The following is a 20,972-nucleotide window of genomic DNA, read 5'->3' as shown; positions in this document are numbered from 1 at the left end:
TGCAAGCCAATCTTACGGTTACGGGTCAGTAAATCGGATGGTCAACAAAAAATGATCTTATTTCAGAAATTCAATTCTGAATTGAGGCCACACCAAACATTTCACTCCATCATACTCACCTTGCTGAAAGTTACATTCGGAGGCTCTACTGATCCTCCAACTCTTAGCTGGATGGACTTCATGTTCTTCATCGCTATCTGAAAAATACACACACGCAAAACAAAACGTTTTTAAAAAAGGGTCAAAATGGACATAAAAAGAGCACCATTTGTTTCTCTCACCTCAATCTTGGAATCAAATTTAAAGATACAGTCTGGGTTGAACTGAATGCGAATCATGGCCTGACCTCTGCTTGGTACAACACCTACAGATGGACTCACTACCATGCCAGGCAGAGGGCAAATGTCTACAACCTGCCTCAAACAAGGACACGAACATGGAATCTTCTGTTAGTCAGCAGCCATTGCAAAGTGACGTCACAGGGTCGGAGCCGAGTTGCATGCAGGTCAACGGATAGAGCACACGTCTTCTAGCATAAATATAGATTATGACTGGCTCAAAAGTTCTGCACATAGTGCAGGATTGGACACCTCAAAATAGGCGTGGTACTGTCCAGAGTTGTGCAGGACAGTGGATCTGACGGAAGTTGTGTTGAGAGGTACCGAGGTGAAAAGGATTCTCTTTTCTGCCAGCTCGACAGTAGTGGATCCAACCTGAGAGGAAGATTGACATTTTAACAGTTTGCTAATAAGTCTTAACACATTCTGGCACAACCGGCTCCACATTTATTGCGTTGATATGTTGCCCGAAATGAAAAGGAGTTTGACACCCTGCGTTACGTTTAAGCACCTTGTTGTGTTTGAGGTTTCTTCAATGCTGTAACTCAAATCGGAGCCCACGAAAAAAAAAAAGAAAAAAGTAATTTATGTTAGCGAGACAAACCTTGGCAACACAGTGCAGGCGCTGGGGGATTCCCTCTTGGACAAAAAGGTCAAAGTCTCCCTCAGTAGGGGAATTAAAACCGGGATGCCAATTTATCTCGCAGTCTATTTCCATGTGTGGCTCCACCATGCCTGGACAAACGGAGAGTAGACCGTATGAAACAACACTCACATATCACGAACCCTCTCCTCTCTCCCCCCCAAAGGAAAAAAAAGTGGGCTGCACCTGTAGATGGTCGAATAGAGTATAACAGCAGGCCGCTCTCTGGGATAACTGGCCTCCAGGAGAATTCTGCTACACAGTTGGACAGGTTTCGAAGGGTCACTATGCCTCTGTACTCTGATCCTGCGAGCAACACTGGGTTGGGGGTGAGCACCACCAGGTTGCTGGACAGCTCCAGAGCCAAGGGGACCACCTCAGCTTGGACTAGGATCTGACCAGGGTGCTGCTGGTTGACAGTGTAGCTCAAGGACCTGGAGAAATGAAAATACACCCACTATGATTTGCAGAAGTACTCTCACACACCTCAACCCCATCCACGTTTTTGGAATTTCTCCAACTACACACCTCAAGGGATTTTACTGAGATTTCATGTGAAAGACCAATCCAAAGTAGGGCCGGGTGATTTTAAATCTATTTTATTGATCAAATTTTAGTTTTTGAAGATTTAATTTGTGCATCCCACCAACGCACTCCTTGGGTTTCCACGGTTCGTGGTGATGTCGGCACGCCCCAGGCGGCCATCTTGTTTGACGAGCGAGTGTTTCAGCTTCTGTTTATTTGGACTTTGAATTTAGGTCAACCTTACGATGGAACATCTGGGCCAGGCAGAGATCTTAACATTTTTAATTCCGAGAATAAAACTAAGAGTTTCACAAGAATACAGTCGTAGTAATATGAGACTAATGGGTAATATGAGACTAAAGTCATATGACAGTACAGTCAAAATAAAGCATCAATATTAGAATTAAGTCATAATAATAAGAGAATAAAGGAATAATTTTATGAGAACTCCAATATGAAAAATAAATAATGAAACGAGGAATGTTGAGCCTCTTGTGACGTTATTATTTTGGTATCAATTTTACAGACAAGCTAACACTTAAAATTCGAACACAACAGAATCAAATCATTATCAGTAGCAGGACTTTGAAACGATTGAGTCTATTTGGAAGAAAGAATCACACGCACTGAGCCGGTAACGTTAGACCATGAGAATCGCAGAAGCTTTTTTTTCTTCTTCTTCTTTCTTTTCAATTCATTGTCTGAAAAGAAAAAGAACTAGCCTTCTGAAGCGGCCATGCAGCGTGCCCTGAAACGTCAGGGGCAAGATGCTGTGGAAGAAGGGAGGCAAGACTTGGGACAGCATTGAGGAGCCCTGCAGCTCAATGCAGTCCACATCCAGCTCAACCCAGACGTGCACCGGCAGGCGATTGACGAGATGCACATTAGTAGAGCACACTGACTGCGCAGCCACTGTGCCAAAGTTCACAGACGAGGGAGCTGTTAGAAAAGAGGAAGATTTTATTAATATTGTTTAGACACATTTCTTTTGTGTTTTTGCTCTGTTGATGGTTTGCAAAAATAAAGTCCTACTTATGTCGACTTGGTAGAGCTCCAGAGGAGCCAGAGTCCTCCTACAGTCTGCCACCTGCTGTCTGGTAGATGGAACTGTATTCACTGCTTCAAAAATCTGCGAAGAATTCATGAGAAAATGTAAACAAAACACACACACACACAAAAAAAATGATGTTACTGAACTAAATGTTATTGACTCACTTTTGATCTAACCTGACTGTCCCCACTGTTTGTAATTTCACTCGAGTGTTTTGAACTGCAACTAGGGTCCCTGTCTGAGTTCTTGGTGCTGTCCAGGTCTCTGATGTTGAACACAGGAGGAACAAGTCCATTATGTGTATCAATGTCAAGAACACCGTCATTCCCAGTCTGTGGCTGCCTAAAAACAAATCACAAAATCAAGTTGAATTGTGTGGCTCTACAGTGGAAACGAAAGGTTCTCTACATATTTAAAGATTATATGTTTTCCTCTAAGGAAAACTAAAATGTAAAATATAGAGTTTGCAAAGCAAACCTTTCCACGGTCTTCTCATGCCATCTTTGCTTGATAAAGTTAATGTAAGTCTGCTGGTTGCGCCGTCTCAGCTCGTCCTCATCCTTAGTGAAAGCATAGGTGCGGTCCACATAGCGGTAGCGTCGCACTCCGGTAAAAATGGTCCTAAACAATGTCAAAATAAAAAGAAACATCGGTAAACTTCGGTAAGACACACACTAAGACATCTAAAATGTACTTTTCTCCCTTGCTATAAGAGTTCTTGTTAAAATGGTACTATCTTTCCAAACTCAAAGTTCCAGAAATGACAGTTTATGAAAGGTTTGATGTAGCTTCCAGAAGTGTGGCTCATTAATGTCTACCTATATTGTGTGTGTGGTGATGCTGGTCTGATGCTCGCGGCCCGATCATTGGGGAAAGCCAGGAACTCGTTTATATCTGTGATTGGGCTCATGTCCCTGCGATGCTTGTGTAGCTTTGCGGTGGCAATACGGCCCAACTTGCTGCAATGATCCAGATCTCTCAACTGGACGCAAGGCCGTAACCCGGTGGGACACTTTAGAGCTGCAGCAAAACAAGAGATAGTTTCTGTTTCTGCAACACAATCGTCGATTGCGCAATTGACGATTGCGCAATACTCACCAGAATGTAGTTTTGGTTGTGGGGGTATCCTCACACTGTCACATATTGCAGATAGGTGTAACAATATTGTGTGGAAGCAGCCAACTTCATTGGAGCAGCCATTTTTCTGAGACGCAACCCAACCTAGGACATCTACCTTCTGACGTACCTGGAAGGTTCCCTGCTGCCGTGCATTAAAAGTCAAAACTACATCCTGGAGAATATGGGGGGGGAAAAAAGCTCCTCTGTTAAAACTGTGGGGGTTTATACAGCACCACCTAGCGCTGCCGACAGTCTCACCTGGCACTGCCCAGGGGCAATGGTTCCCGTTGGTGGATGGGCAGTAAAGTGTGCCAACTTGCGAAAGCGGAATCTGATTGGAAGTTGAGGGCAGAGGTTCTGGAGCACGCACAGAAGATCTGAATGTTTGCCCATTGCACAGTGGGAGAAATCAAACGTGTCAGAGGGAGACGGCACCAGAGCCACGGGGATTCCGGAACCGGTTACTGCCACCTCCACGCTGCTGTCAACTAAATTAAAACAATAAGCTTCATTAAGGCAATCAGTCCCCATTTGTTCTGTGAAGGTCTGCAGAACAATTCTCTATATTTATTAGAATATACTAGGAATACAATTTAACATTCAGTCTATAGAGGAATCCGTGCTCTGTTCAGACGTTAAGACAGTATATTGATACCTCTCACAGATTTGACACAACTTGACGGCCTCAACATGCTAGTGAGAGCCATTCACATTGTAACTTGGCATTAAATTCATGCAGCATAGTAGCCCTTTTTAGTCCAGTCCTCAATCAGATAACAATTTCAGCACCGTGTATCTGTGAGAATACCTGTAGGTTGAGTGAAGCCATGTTTGCAGCTCACAATATCAAACACGAGAAACAGAGAGTAGTCCTGTCGCCTAGGTAAAGTACTACGCCACCTCCTGTCAAGCAGAGCACAGGGGAACCATGAAATACAGACATGTATTACTTGCTGCTACAAGCTCCTCGTTAGTATAGTGGTGAGTATCCCCGCCTGTCACGCGGGAGACCGGGGTTCGATTCCCCGACGGGGAGTAACCCTTTTTTTCTTTATTATTCTTTCTTACACCTTTGATGTTTTTAAGGTAGGTCAATACTGATCGACATACATTCATTGCCTTGAATTAATATTATCAATCTACTAGTACTATAAACTAAAACTAATACTATGTGAGTCAACACAAAATATTTCCCTTACATGAATTTCCAACAAGTTTTTGCAGTGTTTTAGGACAAATATACCTCCTGGATTTGGGACTGAATCGTACTACCACTGTGGTTGTGTGATATGGATCCAGTCGACCATGTGCAGGCACACACTCCAAGACCTGGAAAGCAAAATGTCTGGCTGAGCTGCAGTTCTTCATCCTCTCCAGCAGGGCGGTGCCTGTGCTCTTCTGAAGTTCTGTTCCCTGCAAACACAGTAGGAACACTGAATAAGACGATGCTTTTTTTGGGGGGGGGGTTCCTTCTGCACTCCTTTACCCCCCTTGCAAACTAAAGATGTTGTTTTCAAACTCACAGCCTCAATACCAACAGCTTTATCCAGCAGCAGGCAGACCCAGTCACAAGAAATGGGAGAGTTATTTCTTAGTACCACTTTCTGCTCGCTGGAGGCCCCAAAGTAGACAGGTCCAAACCACAAACAGGAAAGGGGGGAGCCCTACAACATGTTCAAGCAATTAAAACAGAAATGTAAATAATAATAATAATTTTAAGATGTACAGTGTCTTAGAAAAGAATTTAAACTACATAAATTTTTCCATAAATTTTTTTTTGATGTAAAAATCACCACACCACATCTAGCATTTAGTATTTTGCATGTGACAACATCATCCTATATGTGTGTGAATTTGAATCAATGTACCTGCATGTCAGAAACCTCAAGATGCTGCTCCACCACTTCAGCCTTGATACTAAGAACAGCTGGGGAATCCTGGAGCTTCACCCTCAGGAAGAAATATGCCAAGATCACAGATGTCATTATCCAGTTTGAGTAGAGACCCAAATACCTGTTCAACAGACAAAAATGTCTAATAGGTAGTTAATTATAGAACTACATCACTTAATTTTTTTTTTACATAAATGACCTTCTAAATAGTTTCTGATTCCTGTAATACAAGCTAGATATTTATAGTAATGACGGTTAGTGGTTTTAAAAACATACAGAGCTTCTTCAGCAATACGCCCAGGTCTGTCTGCATGCAGTTCTACTGTCAGCCACATGGTGGAACCACCTTCTACGATTCCGTGTGACGGGTGGATATGGAGGGAGAAGGATTCACTCCTCTTATGCTTCACTTCGAATCGACCTTCAGCAGTAACACACACACACACACACACACACAAAGGCATACAGCCTGGATGACTATCATAGTGTCATATGATATCACCTGTCAAATAACAAACACATGACTTACCAGGTGCTGATCCGTTGTTGATAATTAGATGACGTTTTTTGACCACTTGACTGTCCGCGACAAGGTATCCAAAGTCTAGCAATGAGTCCATGGTGAAAGAGGGAAACCTGGGAAGTCTGCAGCCAGAGACGCAGCATTAGAAGCACCACAGGCACAATTGACAAGTGTGGCTGAAAACAGCTTTTGATATATCAGACTTAGAGAACTTCGTACCCTGTTACCGGAACTTCGAGGAGCTCCTCATCGTCTATAATTATCTGAATGGAGTCTTTGACCTTCTCCTCAGTAACTGGAGTGAACTCCAGCGTGCCTCTAATACAAAAGCCTGGTGGCAAAAACCAAGCTTGACCCAATCTGATTAATTTAAAGATCTTCAGGGAAAGAGAAGTCAAAAGGACAAAGATATCATTAGGTGCAGTGGCGCCACACCACTGGAACATTTTCAAATAGTTGCCTTTACAACCACAGACCTAAACACTGTATATAGCATTGTATACAATGCCATATATACAAGGTATACATTGTGACATTGTATATGACACATTGCTATATACAGTGTGCCATATACTATAATATGGCATACAATGTATATTGTATACAATACACACTATATACAATGCCATACACAGCATTGTCTGGTATACAAAGCATGCCATAACTAAAACTACATTTTAGTTATGCCATGCTACAATGTAGTAATTAATAAAAGTACTTTTTGAAAGCTGTCATTGCTCAGTGGTAGCGAAACGAAGATTGAACTGGACTGTTTCTGTTTCTCGTTTGTTTTAGTAAAAAAAAAAAAAAAATCAAAAATGTTTTTTAAATAATGTCCTAAAGGAAAACTATTCATATTTTTATTATTTATTTTAACACCAAATTAAATAAATGTGCAAAAATTATAAATATAACCCCGTCAACAAAAAATAAATGTAGGTCTACATCCGTAGTAGCGTAGTTGGCCGGTTTGTAGCTCATGAAATTGAACTCAGCTTTGAAAGAAAAATGCGATTAATCGCATTGAATTAAAATTCAAACTTTAATAAAGGAACTTTTTCACATGGCGCTGGGTTGGGCAACTTTTTAAAATGCATACTTTAAAACTACTTTTGCATTTACTTAACTTATGTTTGATACATCAAGCCAATAACTATAATTACAATTTGTTACAAAGAAACGTCTGAAGCGGCAAATACTTCGAGAAATTTCTATTCGATGTAAGACAGCGAACTCCGCCATTTTGCTGTAATTGGCTGGTTAACTAGTAACAATATCCACATTTGGTAAATGCTCAACATTTATAAATTAACGACTACATTTCATTCCCAAAAAACCTGTAAATACGTTACCTTCAGCGCTGGCTTTTCAACTAATATCTTCCTGGATACTTTCCCAATATTTGTTATCGAGACTGCCTTCTTGTAAACGTCCCCAACTTTCATATCCTTGAATTCTAGGAACGGGGGTTCCACTCGAATACCCTTTCCAGCCATAATGAAAGCCTCCGCAATTATAATGCAGCTAAAGTCACTTTTATAGCCGCGGAACAATGGCGTACTTAATTCAGTTTGTTGACCCGCGCGCCGTTAGTCAACTTCACCGTTGCTACCCAGACATGAATAGTGAGAGCTCAGGTGGTTTCTAGGATACTGCGTATGCTTGTTTTTTCCCCCTAGGACAGCACAGGAGGGCGGAGCAGCCTCTGCCACTGCACTACTCCCAATGGCCTCTTAACTTGTTGAGTCGAGTTTTACTTACCAACCACATAATATCAAGCATAAAGGGATTATAAACCAAATATTGCCACATTGTATTCCGAAGTATTTCATCAAACACTAGTTATGTCTTTCAAGGAAGCCTGTGGAATCGGTACTCTAACGAGTTACCTTAATTTAGTACTTCAGCTCCCAATCATTATAGTCATTATTGTCATATTACTAAAGATTATATTTTTTTTCAGTCGTAAATTTCTCAAAAGAAATTTAGTTTTCTCCGTAACACACAGGGTCAAAGCCATTCATGCACATTAAATACAGATGAATTTATAACCTTTGATGTTTTTTTGTTGTTGTTTTTTTATATCAAAATGTCAACCACAGCAGGCCAACAATGCAAAAAAAAAAAAATGTTTGCATCATTATGCTGTGAGGATTTGTTTTTTTCTTATTAAAAGATCATTTTAGATTCAGATTAGTTGGTAAAGTATTTTGGGTTAATTTCAGATTACTGCAGATTCTATGTAATTAGCTTAAGTAATGGAAGTTTGGTGAAAGTTATTCAGTTTGAAAAGTACGTTTGTAAGAAAAATGTCCAAAACTGTCAACCCAGGTTGAAAGGTAATCGTTTAGAGTGTTCAGTAACAACCTAACACCCAATCATTAAACTTTAAACCTACCATGAATGTGAAACCACTGGAGAGTTTGTTCTATAAAGTTGTTTCCCTGGAGAATCATAATAGACTTTGTATACCCTGTATACCTTATGAAAATTCACAGTTTAACAATTTTGTAAGTAAACGTATTTATTCTACAACAAAATTAATAGGTCCACCTACAACAAAAAGCAACAAAATGATTCTCTTTACAAGAAAAAATAATTATACACTTCAACCTAATGTCTTAAAAAAATTATTTCAAGGAACAGCCATCCATTTCCCATATTTCATCATCATAGACATTAGATTTAGATGTGATATTATTTGTGCTGGTGGGATCTTGACCGCTGTGGGCCGTGGCAGTCTTTTCTTCAATACTTTGGACAGACTCTCTAGAACTTTCTTCAGTTCTTTCAGCAGATTCACTGCCTAAAACTTCAATATCTTTGCTGTCCGGGACAATTGTAGTTTCAAAATGTCTCTCATGGTGAACACTGGAGTCTGATCGGGACACAGGCCTTTCTTCAAGCTCACTGGTTGCAGTAACGGTCAGGTTTTCCTGACTCATCTCCTCTCGGTCCTGAGATCCGTTTTCCAGCCCGAAAAAGTGGTTGCGGACGACATATCGTACACACTGCAGCAGAACATTCCTCTCGTGGCGAATGTCTGGGGCCAGTAACTACACAGAGGGGAGGGGAAAAAACAGTAATAAGTGATAATGAATATTTGGATGGATGGACAATGCAGTGAATTAAACTGAAAATGACATTTATTTGAGACATACCAATCATTTCTGTTCAGATTTACAACTTTGTAAAGCTATGACCTCCTAATGCCGATTTCAGCTAATTCAAATTTCTCTCCAATAACTAAAACTACAAGTGTTTTTACTAAAAATTACTCTATTTTACTTGCCCTTACCCTTAGTAAGGGCTAATGTCCCTTACTACAGGGGTGAGAGCCCTACAAGGGCATATAGCGATTAGCCCTTTTAATAAGGGCTAATGGCTAATATAAGATGTTAAAAAGTTTTTAGCATCATATACTAGTCATTGGCCCTTTCAGTGCCATTAGCATAAGTTACTTTATGGTAAGTCGACCCAATTCTGCCTTACCATGTTTAGCCTTCTTTGTATTCAGTGAATTTTGTTCAAGTCAATGTAAGTCTTCGTCAATTCAACAAAACATATCCATGTTCCTAGTTGTTTTTTTAGAGCCTTTGCCTTTTTTTCAGCCTTGGAATTTATAGCAACGATTTAAACAGGGCTCCAACTTTAAATAAGGAAACAACAAAAGTAATAGAAACTGGGACGAATGGATAAATGGATGAATAGACCATGCAACAGGTGAGCCGTGTAAGGAAGTGAAAAGACCAACAATGAGGTGGCGGGAAGGGTAAATTATTTCACCGACAGAAGGAAGGAAAGACCATTTGCTGAACCAATGTGCTTACAGATCTTTTCCCGAATCAAAAAAAAAAAAAGTTGCGTTTCCAACCAGCCAATCACTAATAATGATGTTCAAAGTGAAGCCTAATTTCAACCAAACAGAAGATTTGTTGGTGCATCTCTTAAATTTATGCTAGTTTTATCTCGTATGAAAATACCATTTCCAGTAAAGTCGCGCGGCGTGATTGAGGCATGTCTCTGCGTCTTTGTCCCCTTCCTCCTCTCCTCCCTCCTCCTCTTCTCTCATTCCACATGATGGGGCCAGAGGTTGGTTGAGGAACTGCCCGAGTCTCGCCGGGCCTTTCCACATGTTTAGAGCACCGACTGTCCTTGGAAGTTGGTGTCATTTTGTTTAGGAGGGTCTCGTTTTCTCTGACTACTTCTTTGGCTCTCAGAATGGGGACATCTACGAAAGCAAAGATCTGGTTAAACAGGAAGACACCGTCTAGTATTTGTCTGGAAGAAACCTATAAGAATACCTTCTGGTTCCTCGTCGCTTTCACTCATAGAACCGTAGTTTGCCAGTAATGACCCAAGGGCTGAGCTCATCTGTTTCGGGGCCACAACCAGGCCAGCAGTGCTGGGCTCCTCTTTATCTGAATCTGGGAGGAGAACAGAAACAGAGCTAACATCTGTAGCTGACACTGTCATTTGTGGCTTTAATTCTAAAAATTCACCATCAAATCATTAGCTTACTTATTTACTAACCTTGGTCAGTACTGGCCAGCACTCCCAATGGATCTCCCACCTTGGAAAGATGGTTGAGTGGTTTGGGGGTCTCTGCAGCAGTGCTGTTTAAAGGGAGGGGCCCTCTGTTACCCCAACCACGTCCTCTGCCTCTCCCTCTCCCTCTCATGCGCCTGAGGACAAATAGTAAAGTATATATATGCATTTTTACAGATCTAAAGCGTCTTACTTAAAATAATAAGAAAAAGAACTGGACTACTACTCAGTGGTTCCCTAAGAAAATAATCCAAGTTATTGAGATCCTTGGTTAAGTTTCCAAGTTAGAGTTTTGATTATCTTTTAAAATACCTATTGTAACAGAGCCAAAGATAAAAGTCATCCTTTTTTTTTAACTACTTGACGCAAAAGTACCTCAAGAAAGTTTTGAATTAGTCTCAAATTTTCCAAGAAAAGACAATTTGCAGATTCCTCCAGATAATAACAGAGACGTTGCCCATACTCACCCAAACTGAGTCGTTTCAAGAACGCCTCCGATCTGCTCCCGCACCTCCATGACTCTTTTCTTCCTCTCAATATTCTGAACCGTCGGGTAGTTTCTGCACGTAAAATAAATTGGAATCCGGTCAGAGGACAGGAACGAAAGGTGGCAAAGCATCTAGAATCGTGTGCGAACTAACTTGCGTCTGTCCTCTCTCCATTTAGCAATCTCTGCTGGAGTATCCAGCTTGATTCTTTTGGCCCCTGGTGCATGGCTCTATTTTTAGAACACAGTACACGTTAGAAAGAAGAAAACTTTAAGTGATACCCAAGGACGTAGCCTACGTACGTTCTTCCAGTGAATGGCGACCAGCTTTTCATGAGCCATGAAGTTGCAGTCAGGTACAGAACACTGTTGATGATATTTCATACAACGATTGGGTTATGATTCAGATATTATCCAGAAAGCGACCAGTTGCAGATAAATACCTTGACATGCTGAAAAACGTGCTCATCGTATTTTTGCTGGTTCTTAAAGCCCCGGTCACAGGTGTCGCAGTAATGGGAATACTCCGGCTCCTTCCTGTTTCTTTGCTGTGAATTCAATTCAAGATCCAAATCAAGAGGAAAGACACTATTACGCCCGCAAAAGCACTCATAGGCTTTGGACTGTTTACTGATTTTTTTTTGACGTTACAACCTCAAGCCTTTTATTTGATGTAATAGAACAACCGATTTGTAAATATTTGTAAAGTGGAAGGAAAAACAGCTCATGAATCAGCAAAACACTTTTCTTTAGTGCATAGGGCACCAAAATGGCTTCCAGCGCAGGGGCCCAAATCCTTGTAAATCCGGCCCTGGATAACGGAGTAGGAAGGGCTGACAACATTTGGAAAACCTTGTATCGTATTATTTACATTTAAGTATGATATAAAATCAATGTTTGGGTTTAAATAAGACCAAATGTGAAAAGGTTCAAAAAGTGATATACATATATTTAAAGTCACTAAAGTTAATACTGATTTTTCTTTTTTTAAATTAAAAAATCACCTTTTTGCCTTGTTGATAGGGAGGTCGGTAGTTCTGTCTGCCACCGGGATGTCCAGCTTGGTACCACTCACCGCCAAAATGCTGATCTGAGAAGAAATCCACGATTTGAAAGGGAATCAATCCTAAAATGTTTACAAGTTAAAGAGGCAAACATTTGCTATTATTAATAGGCCTACCAGATCACAGCTGGAAAAGTGGGCTCGAGCGTTGAAATACAAACTGTATAACACACTTACTGAATTGTGGTTTGGGTCCATAGTGAGCAGGTCCATCCGCTTGGCCGTGATAGTAGCCGCCTTGCCCCCAGCTGGGCTCACAGGGCGTTTGTCCCCAGCTCCACATGCTGGAGTGAAAGCTGCTGAAGCGGGTCTGCTGCGGCGGCTGCTGCTGCGGCTGCTGCTGCATGAAGTCCGGTGGAGGACAGCTGAAGTCCGGGGGCGGGTAGCGTTGAGATTCACTCATTTTTCTAGGTCGGTCGCTTTTTATTTAACCGCCGTTGGTAATGTTTGGCCAAACTCTACTAAAACTTCTCATCCGTGTTCCCCTCTAGAGCGCACATGTTTGTTCTGGAGTACGTCACTTCCGTGTCAACAGGAAAGACCTATGCTACATTCGAAGAGGTCGGAAATCGAAACTCTAGTTCTCGCGAAGCAATTAATGGACACAGACAAAAATAGTTTAATTTAATTAAGATTTCTAGTATGTTAGAACTTAAATTATATTGTTTTTCGTAAGACAGTTACAAAAGTCTAGTATTAGCGTGCTTTATTTATTTCCTATACATGTCTTGGTATATATATATATATATATATATATATATATATATATGAAATGGTTATAATCCTCCTGTTTCAGTAACTAGCTTGGTCACTAGGCACTATTGTGCAATCTTGACCATAACGTTACCTGCAGTGGTGGGAAGTAACGAAGTACAGTAACGAAAGTTACTGAACGTAAGTTCAGTACAGTAACGAAGTACAAGTACTTCGTTACTGTACTTAAGTACAATTTTCGTGTATCTGTACTTTACTTAAGTAGATTTAATAATGGATACTTTCTACTTTTACTCCACTACATTTAACAGTAAGTATCTGTACTTTCTACTTCACTACATTTCTATATAGCGTTTCGTTACTCGTTACATCCAAGACGCATTTCAGTTTTTTGATTTGTTCGTTAGTTTGAAAGTATCCAATGGCGAGAGCAGAATCAGTCCGCTGAACCAATCCAAAGCGGGAAATAACCATTAGGCCCTCCCTCAAGAAGAGCAGCACAGTACGCAGGACCTGCAGAATCATTAACTCCCAGAATGGAGTCCAAGGATAGTCATCCTCCAGAAGACCTGCCCCACCCATGGCCTTATTTACCTGTATAAATGAACTTTGTTTGGCATTGTTTCAGTTCCACACGTGGTGTATTTAGCTTAGGCCTAATGTTGACTGTAGCAGGCTACCTAGACTCCTCTGTTCAACGGGGGACAGAAGCCATACCAATAGCAATTTAGACTAAATTTAAATAATATAGGAAAGGCATGCAAGTTCAAAACCACAAACCATTAACATGTGCTACTCTTTAAAACTGGAACAATTTATTAGCAGGTTTAATTTTGCCTGCACTTGGTTGTGTACATTATTTTAAGTGTATTTGACAAGTTTACCAAAATATAAAAAATGTCATTCAAACTGCATTTGCCTTGTTTTACTTTTTACTTGTACTTTTCATTACATTACTTGAGTACATCCATTTTTACAGTAATTTCCATACTTAAGTACAAGAAGTTTCAGATACTTTAAGACTTTAACTCAAGTAACATTTCAGTCAGTGACTTGGACTTTTACCAAAGTCATATTTTGGAGAGGTACTTATACTTTTACTTGACTCTGAGATTTCAGTACTTTATACAACACTGTGTATATATATATATATATATATATATATATATATATATATATATATATATATATATATATATATATATATATATATATATATATATATAACTCTGAACTTCTAAAAATTCCAAACACTTATCAAGACATGTATATAAATAATATATTCCACTTTATATATATTATCTATATATATATATAATGATTAATAATATTTACAAAGGAGCGATTCTACACTAGATCTGAAAGTGATATGCTAAATCGGGTATTTTCAACCCATGTGAGCGGATCTGGCAACCCATCAGTTTCCTTTTGCCGACCTCTCTCTGCGCGGCGTGTGGAGGAAGCAGTCTGCGGAGAAGCTAAACTTCATAGCTCTCCTCACCGGGGAGCCTCTTTACAGACATACAGGACTAATTTTTTAAAAAATGTTAGTGCTATTCGAGACCGCTGCTGGCTACGCCATCTTTAAAGTAAGTGTAGAACTTTTTTTTAAAAATTTTTAAAGCATAATTCAGATTTTGACACTTTTTGCATGCGAAGTTAGCTTCGATTAGCATCGTAACTCAGAAACTAACTGGTTGGGATTGACATTTTGCAGTAACACGTGACAAAATGCAGTTAAAGTAGTAAATTGTCTGGTTGTGTTAGAGGATGCTTCATTGTGTTTTTACGTTACATGATCATGTTTGTCTAAGTCGCATGCTAACACAGAGCTAGCATTGCGACGGGCCTGTAACCACGTGTGGACATGGAGCCTCGTCTGCCTGTTTATTTCAATGGCTCAACATGAGGGGACAATTTTAAAGCTTTGTTGACCAGAACAAAGCAATTTGCTTTTTGTTGTGATAGAAATACAGAGTCAAGAAGTGCATATCGCCCTTTTGATCATTGCTTTATGTATTAGGGGTCTTAAATCAAAAGTTATTAAGCTCTTAGAAAAGGTTTCCTGTAATTTTTAAGCTGCATTAAAAATGGTCCAAACTCAGTTCAAGTAAATATGCTTCATTCCAAATAAATAAATAAATAACATGTACACTTTCTAATTCAAATGTTATTTGTAGTAGGAGTTTCCCGATACAACTTTTTCACTTCCGATGCAATAACGATATTGGCCAATATCAATACTGACATTTTATTACTTATTTTGCAGTGTGGAATGTTTTAAAAAAAAAGTCTTAATCAAATGATCTTACATTAGGTCTGAGAAAATGACCCATTTATTATTAACCAATGTGCAGGATATGAGTGCTGCTGGATAGAAATGCTGCAGCTGACTAAATGCTGATGTGTCTGGTTACCATGTGTCTTTCAGGTCCTCGATGAATCCAAGCTGCAGGAGGTGGACAGTCTGTACAAGGAGTTTGAAACTCCTGAGAAAGCCAACAAAATGTAAAGTTCAGATATTGTACATCCAGTAATCCCATTTAAACCAGTCAGTGGGCTGCCAATCTAACAAAACCTGACATCATTTTTTTTTTCCCATTTTCTTCCTCCAGACTGAAACTGAAGCACTTTGAGAAGTTCCAAGACACAACAGAGGCCTTAGCAGGTACTGCCTTGTTCTCCTTTATGCTTTTTAACATGCAGTCTGGTCTGTGATGTATGTCTGTGGCTGATGGAAACATGAGGTATCCCACAAAATTGTCACTACTGCTGAGACCATATCATCCACAGTGGCTCAGATTTTGTGATGGAACAACATAAAATTCTAAGTTTCCGAATTTTTACGCAATTAAAGTTAGGAGTGACTACTTTTTTGGGTAACATAAAAATGTAGGCCGATACCGATATCTGATATTATTACAGTTGTAACCAATAAAGTTTTATTTTTGCTTCTTTTGCTCGTGCGTGTAGTAACTGTTCTTCTCACCTTTGCTGCTAAGCTGCCACCGCCCTTGTTGAGGGAAAACTCGGCAAGAGTCTGAAGAAGGCTCTGAAGAAGGTTGTTGCCAAGGAAGCTCATGAACAGCTCGCCATAAGCGATGCGAAACTGGGTGGCGTCATTAAAGTGAGTACGCAGCAATTTGTAACGGAAACGGTTCCACCAGGAGGCGGAGTAGGTCGTGTCTGATGGGCGCATGTTCCTCAGGAAAAGCTGGACCTGAGCTGCGTCCACAGCCCCGCCGTGGCCGAGCTCATGAGGTGCATCCGCAGCCAGATGGAGGCCCTCATCTCCGGACTTCCTCCCAGGGAGATCAGCGCCATGTCGCTGGGCCTGGCTCACAGGTGGGTAGCGAGCAGGAGGGAGTTGAGGGAGTTGGGGAAGCGGCGGCTGCTGCCAGTGATTACATTCTGCTGTCTGAAAATATCCGTGTGGATTTTCCTCAGCATTCGTCACTACCACTGAGGCTCTTTGGTCTTAAAAAAAAAAAAAAAAACAACTCAATTAACAGAAAACAGTTCATGTGAATTAACTAGATTTTATTGTGTCCCCCCCCTCCATCTGTTTTCAGTTTGTCCCGCTACAAGCTCAAGTTCAGCCCGGACAAAGTGGACACAATGATTGTGCAGGCCATCTGTAAGTGTGTGGTTTTTTTGGGTCTCTCTCTCTCTCTCTCTATATATATATATATATATATAATATATATGAATGAAACATTTCATATTTTACTATTTTATTCAGATTTTGTAATCAACAAAGTAGTGCATAATAGTAAAAATGGAAGAATATAAATATGCCTGTCGCAATAAGCAATTAATTGCAAAACAAATAGCAACGAGCTCAATAATTTCCATTCTGATGAGTAATAGTTTTTGAAGGAGACTTTTTAAGTTTTTTTACTGATTGTCGCAGCGTGGAGTGTTGGGTGCAAAATTAAAGTTAATGCATCCATGTCTGCATGTTTGCAGTTAACAAATAGTCAGCCCTCTGTTGCCAACTCGGCAACTTTCTTGCTACATTAGCAACATTTCAGATAATAATAAAAAATTAGTACTGGCCAAAATCGGAGTCGGCAGGTCAGGCTTTTTAAAGATTAGTAATCGGAGAAAAGAAAACTGCAAACAGTGTCCTTTGCGGTATCATTGTCTTGAAAATGGTCTCAAGACGATATTATCATTTATCGCAGAAATTTCTGGTACAATATATTGTCCAGCAAAATTCACAGTGACAGGCCGAGATATAAATGATGAAGACTTGAAGCAGGTTTGGAGGTTCAGACAAAGTTCAGACCTGAATCCAGTTAAGAATCTGCAATGCCACAATGTTGGTGCGTCACTTATTCCAAGAACTGCTTGGGTGGTGATAAGCATGAGCTAATTGACCTATTCTGTATGTGCAAAGCTTGTCAATATGTAGCTCAGAAATACATGTTGCTGTAGCCGTTTTACCTCTCATCAAGTATTGTGAGTGTGTAAGTGACGTGAGTTGTTGGGGGTTTTTTGTTTGTTTTTTTGTCGCCAGCTCTTCTGGATGACCTGGACAAGGAGCTGAACAACTACAACATGCGCTGCAGGGAGTGGTACGGCTGGCACTTCCCTGAGCTGGGGAAGGTCGTCACAGACAATCTGGCCTACTGCAAAACCGTCCGCAAAGTCGGTAAGCTTAATTCGGACTGGGAAAAAACCCCCAAAAAGATTGCTTTTCTTTTAGGAAATGAATGTTGATTTATTTTTTTAACTCTTTGTCTTTGCAGGTGACCGCACCAACGTGGCCACCACTGATCTGTCGGAGATCCTCCCGGAGGAGATCGAAGCCGAGGTCAAGCTAGCCGCGGAGATCTCCATGGGAACAGAAGTGTCGGAGCAGGACATCGGCAACATCCGGCACCTGTGCGATCAGGTACAGGTCGCTCGTAAAGGCGCTAGCGCGATCGAGAGCGGCTGTGATGATGACGCTGACAGTCGTCTTCATCCTGAAACGTTCGGTGTGGGTCAGTCACTACCTCCTCTGAACAGCCGCAGGTCAACGCGGAGGCCTCCGGCCGGGCCGTGTGCGTGTGTTTCTGTGACACGGATCTGTTGTTTCCCCTCAGGTCATCGAGATCTCAGAGTACCGCGCTCAGCTCTATGACTACCTGAAGAACAGAATGATGGCTATCGCCCCGAATCTGACTGTCATGGTGGGCGAGCTGGTCGGCGCGCGCCTCATCTCTCACGCTGGTAACTGTAAAAGAAAAAAGAAATACCAGCAGTTCTCTTGTCACTTTCCACAACAAGTGTGCGCAACACTTTACCAATATTTTGCCAATGTAAAAAAGGAAGAACTTTTTTTTTCTTTTTGCAATTCTAGTTTTTCCATTAATTAATAAAAAAACATGGCATACCATTCTCCTCCTACCACTTCCTTTCTTCTTCATCTTTTCCACCAGTAGCAACATCCACTTGTCGATCACATGATTTGTCTATGTCCAGTGGAAACGCAGCAATCCTCTAAAAAAATGTCATCGGTGTATTTGTCCTCTGATTTATTGCCCTTGCTTTTCTGTCATAAGTTTATGAGTTCGTAGTAAATTTCTTCAGTAAAAACGGAGCAGAAAATACTGGTCTGGGAAAACGTGACATGAGCGACGCAACCGTGTATTTAAACACGACAGCAGTGATGATGATGACAGCATGTCGTTTTGCTGAATGCATGTGATGGTTTTAAGTCACTACCTCATCTGAGCTGTCATTAGGAGTCCCTGCAAACAGACTCAGACCAGAAACGTGTTCTTCGTCCTCTAATTTTGATTTATTTATGTTTTTCTTTGCGTTAAGGTTCCCTTCTGAACCTGGCGAAGCACCCGGCCTCCACAGTGCAGATTCTCGGAGCCGAGAAGGCTCTGTTCAGAGCGCTGAAGACCCGCAAAGACACTCCCAAGTACGGGCTCATCTATCACGCCTCTTTGGTGGGTCAGACTACGGCTAAGAACAAAGGAAAGGTGAGTTCAGGAAACCTGTCTCAATAAGCGATAAATCAAAAATTATTACCAAAATGAGTGTGATCATTTGCGCTAATTGTTGAAAAGCCGCCATTTTCAGAAGCACTGCAAACAATTGACACCCAGTATAAAGTAAATAGTTTGCACTACCTTCCCATTGTGTCTGCTCTCCCTGTCTAAGCTGAATGATTATTATTATCTTTTCAAATGCAATTTTGGTTAGAGATTTCATCATCCATTTTAATTACTGTTCATTTTATTTAATTCAATTCAAATTTCAAAAATACTTTAACGATCCCAAAGGGAATAAAAAGAAAAAGAAATGTCTCCCAGCTGCATTTAAAATTTCTTCAGAAATGTGTTTCTTTTTAAGCTTTGAGATGTACTTGCATTATTATGTCATTATTATATCTACATTAGTTGAAAAGGGTCTCAAAATGACAATATTATTGCTAAAACAAACGCTCTCCTGTTGTGTTATGTCCAGATTTCCCGAATGCTGGCGGCTAAAACGGCGCTGGCTATCCGATACGACGCCCTTGGCGAGGACACGAACGCAGAGATGGGAGCAGAGAACCGGGCCAAGCTGGAGGCCAGACTACGGCAGCTGGAGGACAGAGGAGTAAGAGTCCAAAGATCGATTCTAACCCACTTTTTTTTGTTGTTGTTGTTGTCCTCCTTTATTTGCCTTTAACTCCCGATTTCTTTCCCGCCACAGATCCGAAGAATCAGCGGAACAGGCAAAGCAATGGCGAAGGCAGACAAATACCAGCACAAGAGGTGAGGAGCAACACGTTCCTGATTTTTAGGAGTTTTTTTTTTTTCTTTTTCTAAGCGGGATTATTAAACGTGTTTTCGTCTCTTCCAACTCAGCGAGGTGAAAATCTACGATCCGTCCGGCGACTCGACGATTCCGTCCACCTCAAAAAAGAGGAAGTTCGAGGAGGTCGAGACGAGTGAACAGGACCCTGTGACTCCGGTGGCTAAGTCCAAAAAGCCCAAAAAGGAACCGGTAGCAGAAGGTGTGTGAATTTCAAAGGAAAAAAACCTCTTCTAGATATGTTCAGGAATCCACGATGCTCAAAAACGTCCCCGTCTTGTTTACTAGAGCAAGAGGCCAAAACGGCAGCAGAGTCTCCTAAAAAAAAGAAGAAGAAGAAGGAAAAGAAGGCAGAGGAGGAACCTGAGGAGCCAAAGGACGAAGAGGAGGAAATGCCTGTCAGTGAGGTAAACTTCACATATTGTATCAAATTTTTTTTATAGTTTTAATTAATTCATTTTTTTAAACTGCTCTTGTCTTTGCTGTCCAGCCAACAGAAAAGAAGAAAAGGAAGAAAAAAAAGAAGGTGAAGGAGGAAGAGGATGAGTGAAGAGTTGTCATAGTGTATATACTTTATTTTAGCTTTTCTTTCTTTATAAATTTGTGTCACATGTTTTTATCTTCAAAACGGCACGGCAGTATTATGGTGCCTATTCCCTGGCATGAAAATTCATCAGATCTCATTTTATGGATGGGAGAGAGCGCCTCTCCAGTTATGAGTGAAATCTCACGTAGTTTCTAATGTTCTTGGTTTTTTTTATCAGTTTAATTTAGCTGTTTTCATGTCGAGACGTCTGTATCAAATGAGATCGAATGTGAATGATGAGACAAATAAATGCAGATTTCTCATTCGAGTCGTGACCGTTTTCTGTTTCACAAAAATCTAAACTTGTGCCCTAATTAAACTTCTGTAATTTCTCTAAATTTCCCTGGAGCCCTCGTTTTGATGTCCAAACTCCAGATTTCTACATTGAAAGTCTTGTAATTGTATGACTATAAATAATAAGTATTAACCAGCAGGAGGTCGCAGGGTAGTTTCGATTTAGTGAGAGGTCAAAAGAGTTTACTGTATCCACATACGAACTAGAATAAAGTTAAACAGATTGTAGGCAATGCTATTCAGAAAATCTACAATCAATCTTCCGTTGTTCACTTGTGTTCTATGACTATTTTTGTGTTTTTATAAAATAAAGCGCATTAAACTGTCTTGTTGATGAAATGTGCTATGCAAATAGCACAAACATAATTGATAGATTGGATAAATTATT

General features: G+C 40.6%; 3 protein-coding genes and 3 non-coding genes across 7 annotated transcripts in view; 4 read left to right on the top strand and 2 right to left on the bottom strand.

The window, feature by feature from the left end:
- Nucleotides 1-7,709, bottom strand: part of LOC114141177 (cilia- and flagella-associated protein 47) — a 35,110-nt gene extending 27,401 nt beyond the window's left edge. Inside the window, exons 1-20 of the mRNA XM_028011655.1 lie at nucleotides 7,444-7,709; nucleotides 6,311-6,468; nucleotides 6,098-6,213; nucleotides 5,845-5,989; nucleotides 5,545-5,626; nucleotides 5,200-5,340; nucleotides 4,920-5,089; nucleotides 4,485-4,579; nucleotides 3,935-4,164; nucleotides 3,656-3,848; nucleotides 3,376-3,577; nucleotides 3,035-3,178; nucleotides 2,722-2,899; nucleotides 2,539-2,635; nucleotides 2,229-2,445; nucleotides 1,168-1,415; nucleotides 943-1,073; nucleotides 591-713; nucleotides 282-413; nucleotides 120-197 (exon numbers count right to left, since the gene is read on the bottom strand). Of these exons, the coding sequence (XP_027867456.1) occupies nucleotides 120-197; nucleotides 282-413; nucleotides 591-713; nucleotides 943-1,073; nucleotides 1,168-1,415; nucleotides 2,229-2,445; nucleotides 2,539-2,635; nucleotides 2,722-2,899; nucleotides 3,035-3,178; nucleotides 3,376-3,577; nucleotides 3,656-3,848; nucleotides 3,935-4,164; nucleotides 4,485-4,579; nucleotides 4,920-5,089; nucleotides 5,200-5,340; nucleotides 5,545-5,626; nucleotides 5,845-5,989; nucleotides 6,098-6,213; nucleotides 6,311-6,468; nucleotides 7,444-7,587 (3,024 nt within the window). The 5' untranslated portion in view covers nucleotides 7,588-7,709. The remainder of the gene's footprint in view (nucleotides 1-119; nucleotides 198-281; nucleotides 414-590; nucleotides 714-942; nucleotides 1,074-1,167; nucleotides 1,416-2,228; nucleotides 2,446-2,538; nucleotides 2,636-2,721; nucleotides 2,900-3,034; nucleotides 3,179-3,375; nucleotides 3,578-3,655; nucleotides 3,849-3,934; nucleotides 4,165-4,484; nucleotides 4,580-4,919; nucleotides 5,090-5,199; nucleotides 5,341-5,544; nucleotides 5,627-5,844; nucleotides 5,990-6,097; nucleotides 6,214-6,310; nucleotides 6,469-7,443) is intronic.
- Nucleotides 4,641-4,712, top strand: trnad-guc (transfer RNA aspartic acid (anticodon GUC)). Its single transcript has one exon. It is a non-coding gene; the product is annotated as a tRNA-Asp (tRNA).
- A 909-nt stretch (nucleotides 7,710-8,618) lies between the features above and the next one.
- Nucleotides 8,619-12,727, bottom strand: nufip1 (nuclear FMR1 interacting protein 1). 2 transcript variants are annotated; one of them, XM_028009900.1, is made up of 10 exons: nucleotides 12,367-12,727; nucleotides 12,131-12,252; nucleotides 11,570-11,674; nucleotides 11,430-11,492; nucleotides 11,281-11,357; nucleotides 11,107-11,199; nucleotides 10,625-10,776; nucleotides 10,396-10,518; nucleotides 10,075-10,322; nucleotides 8,619-9,147 (listed from the first exon to the last, which is right to left on the bottom strand). In XM_028009900.1, the coding sequence occupies exons 1-10, from the start codon at nucleotides 12,590-12,592 to the stop codon at nucleotides 8,722-8,724; spliced, it is 1,635 nt and encodes a 544-aa protein (XP_027865701.1). In that variant the 5' UTR covers nucleotides 12,593-12,727; the 3' UTR covers nucleotides 8,619-8,721. The 2 variants fall into 2 exon arrangements, with proteins under 2 accessions (XP_027865701.1, XP_027865702.1); XM_028009901.1 differs by having other exon boundaries at nucleotides 12,131-12,216; nucleotides 12,367-12,726.
- Nucleotides 12,728-14,337: 1,610 nt separating this feature from the next.
- Nucleotides 14,338-20,555, top strand: nop58 (NOP58 ribonucleoprotein homolog (yeast)). The gene is made up of 15 exons (XM_028009944.1): nucleotides 14,338-14,492; nucleotides 15,335-15,411; nucleotides 15,519-15,571; nucleotides 15,906-16,030; nucleotides 16,112-16,248; nucleotides 16,476-16,540; nucleotides 17,426-17,560; nucleotides 17,658-17,803; nucleotides 17,997-18,123; nucleotides 18,721-18,884; nucleotides 19,372-19,506; nucleotides 19,603-19,664; nucleotides 19,758-19,906; nucleotides 19,993-20,111; nucleotides 20,195-20,555. Exons 1-15 carry the CDS (start codon nucleotides 14,448-14,450, stop codon nucleotides 20,252-20,254), a joined length of 1,599 nt encoding a protein of 532 aa, XP_027865745.1. The 5' UTR covers nucleotides 14,338-14,447; the 3' UTR covers nucleotides 20,255-20,555.
- On the top strand, nucleotides 17,842-17,922 carry LOC114141269 (small nucleolar RNA SNORD11B). The gene has a single exon (XR_003594809.1). It is a non-coding gene; the product is annotated as a small nucleolar RNA SNORD11B (small nucleolar RNA).
- LOC114141268 (small nucleolar RNA SNORD11B) lies at nucleotides 18,552-18,634 on the top strand. The gene has a single exon (XR_003594808.1). It is a non-coding gene; the product is annotated as a small nucleolar RNA SNORD11B (small nucleolar RNA).
- Nucleotides 20,556-20,972: the final 417 nt, after the last annotated feature.

The sequence above is a fragment of the Xiphophorus couchianus genome, chromosome 24, assembly GCF_001444195.1.
Source record: "Xiphophorus couchianus chromosome 24, X_couchianus-1.0, whole genome shotgun sequence".
Taxonomy (NCBI): Eukaryota; Metazoa; Chordata; class Actinopteri; order Cyprinodontiformes; family Poeciliidae; genus Xiphophorus; species Xiphophorus couchianus.
This window is presented reverse-complemented; position numbering and strand designations above follow the sequence as displayed.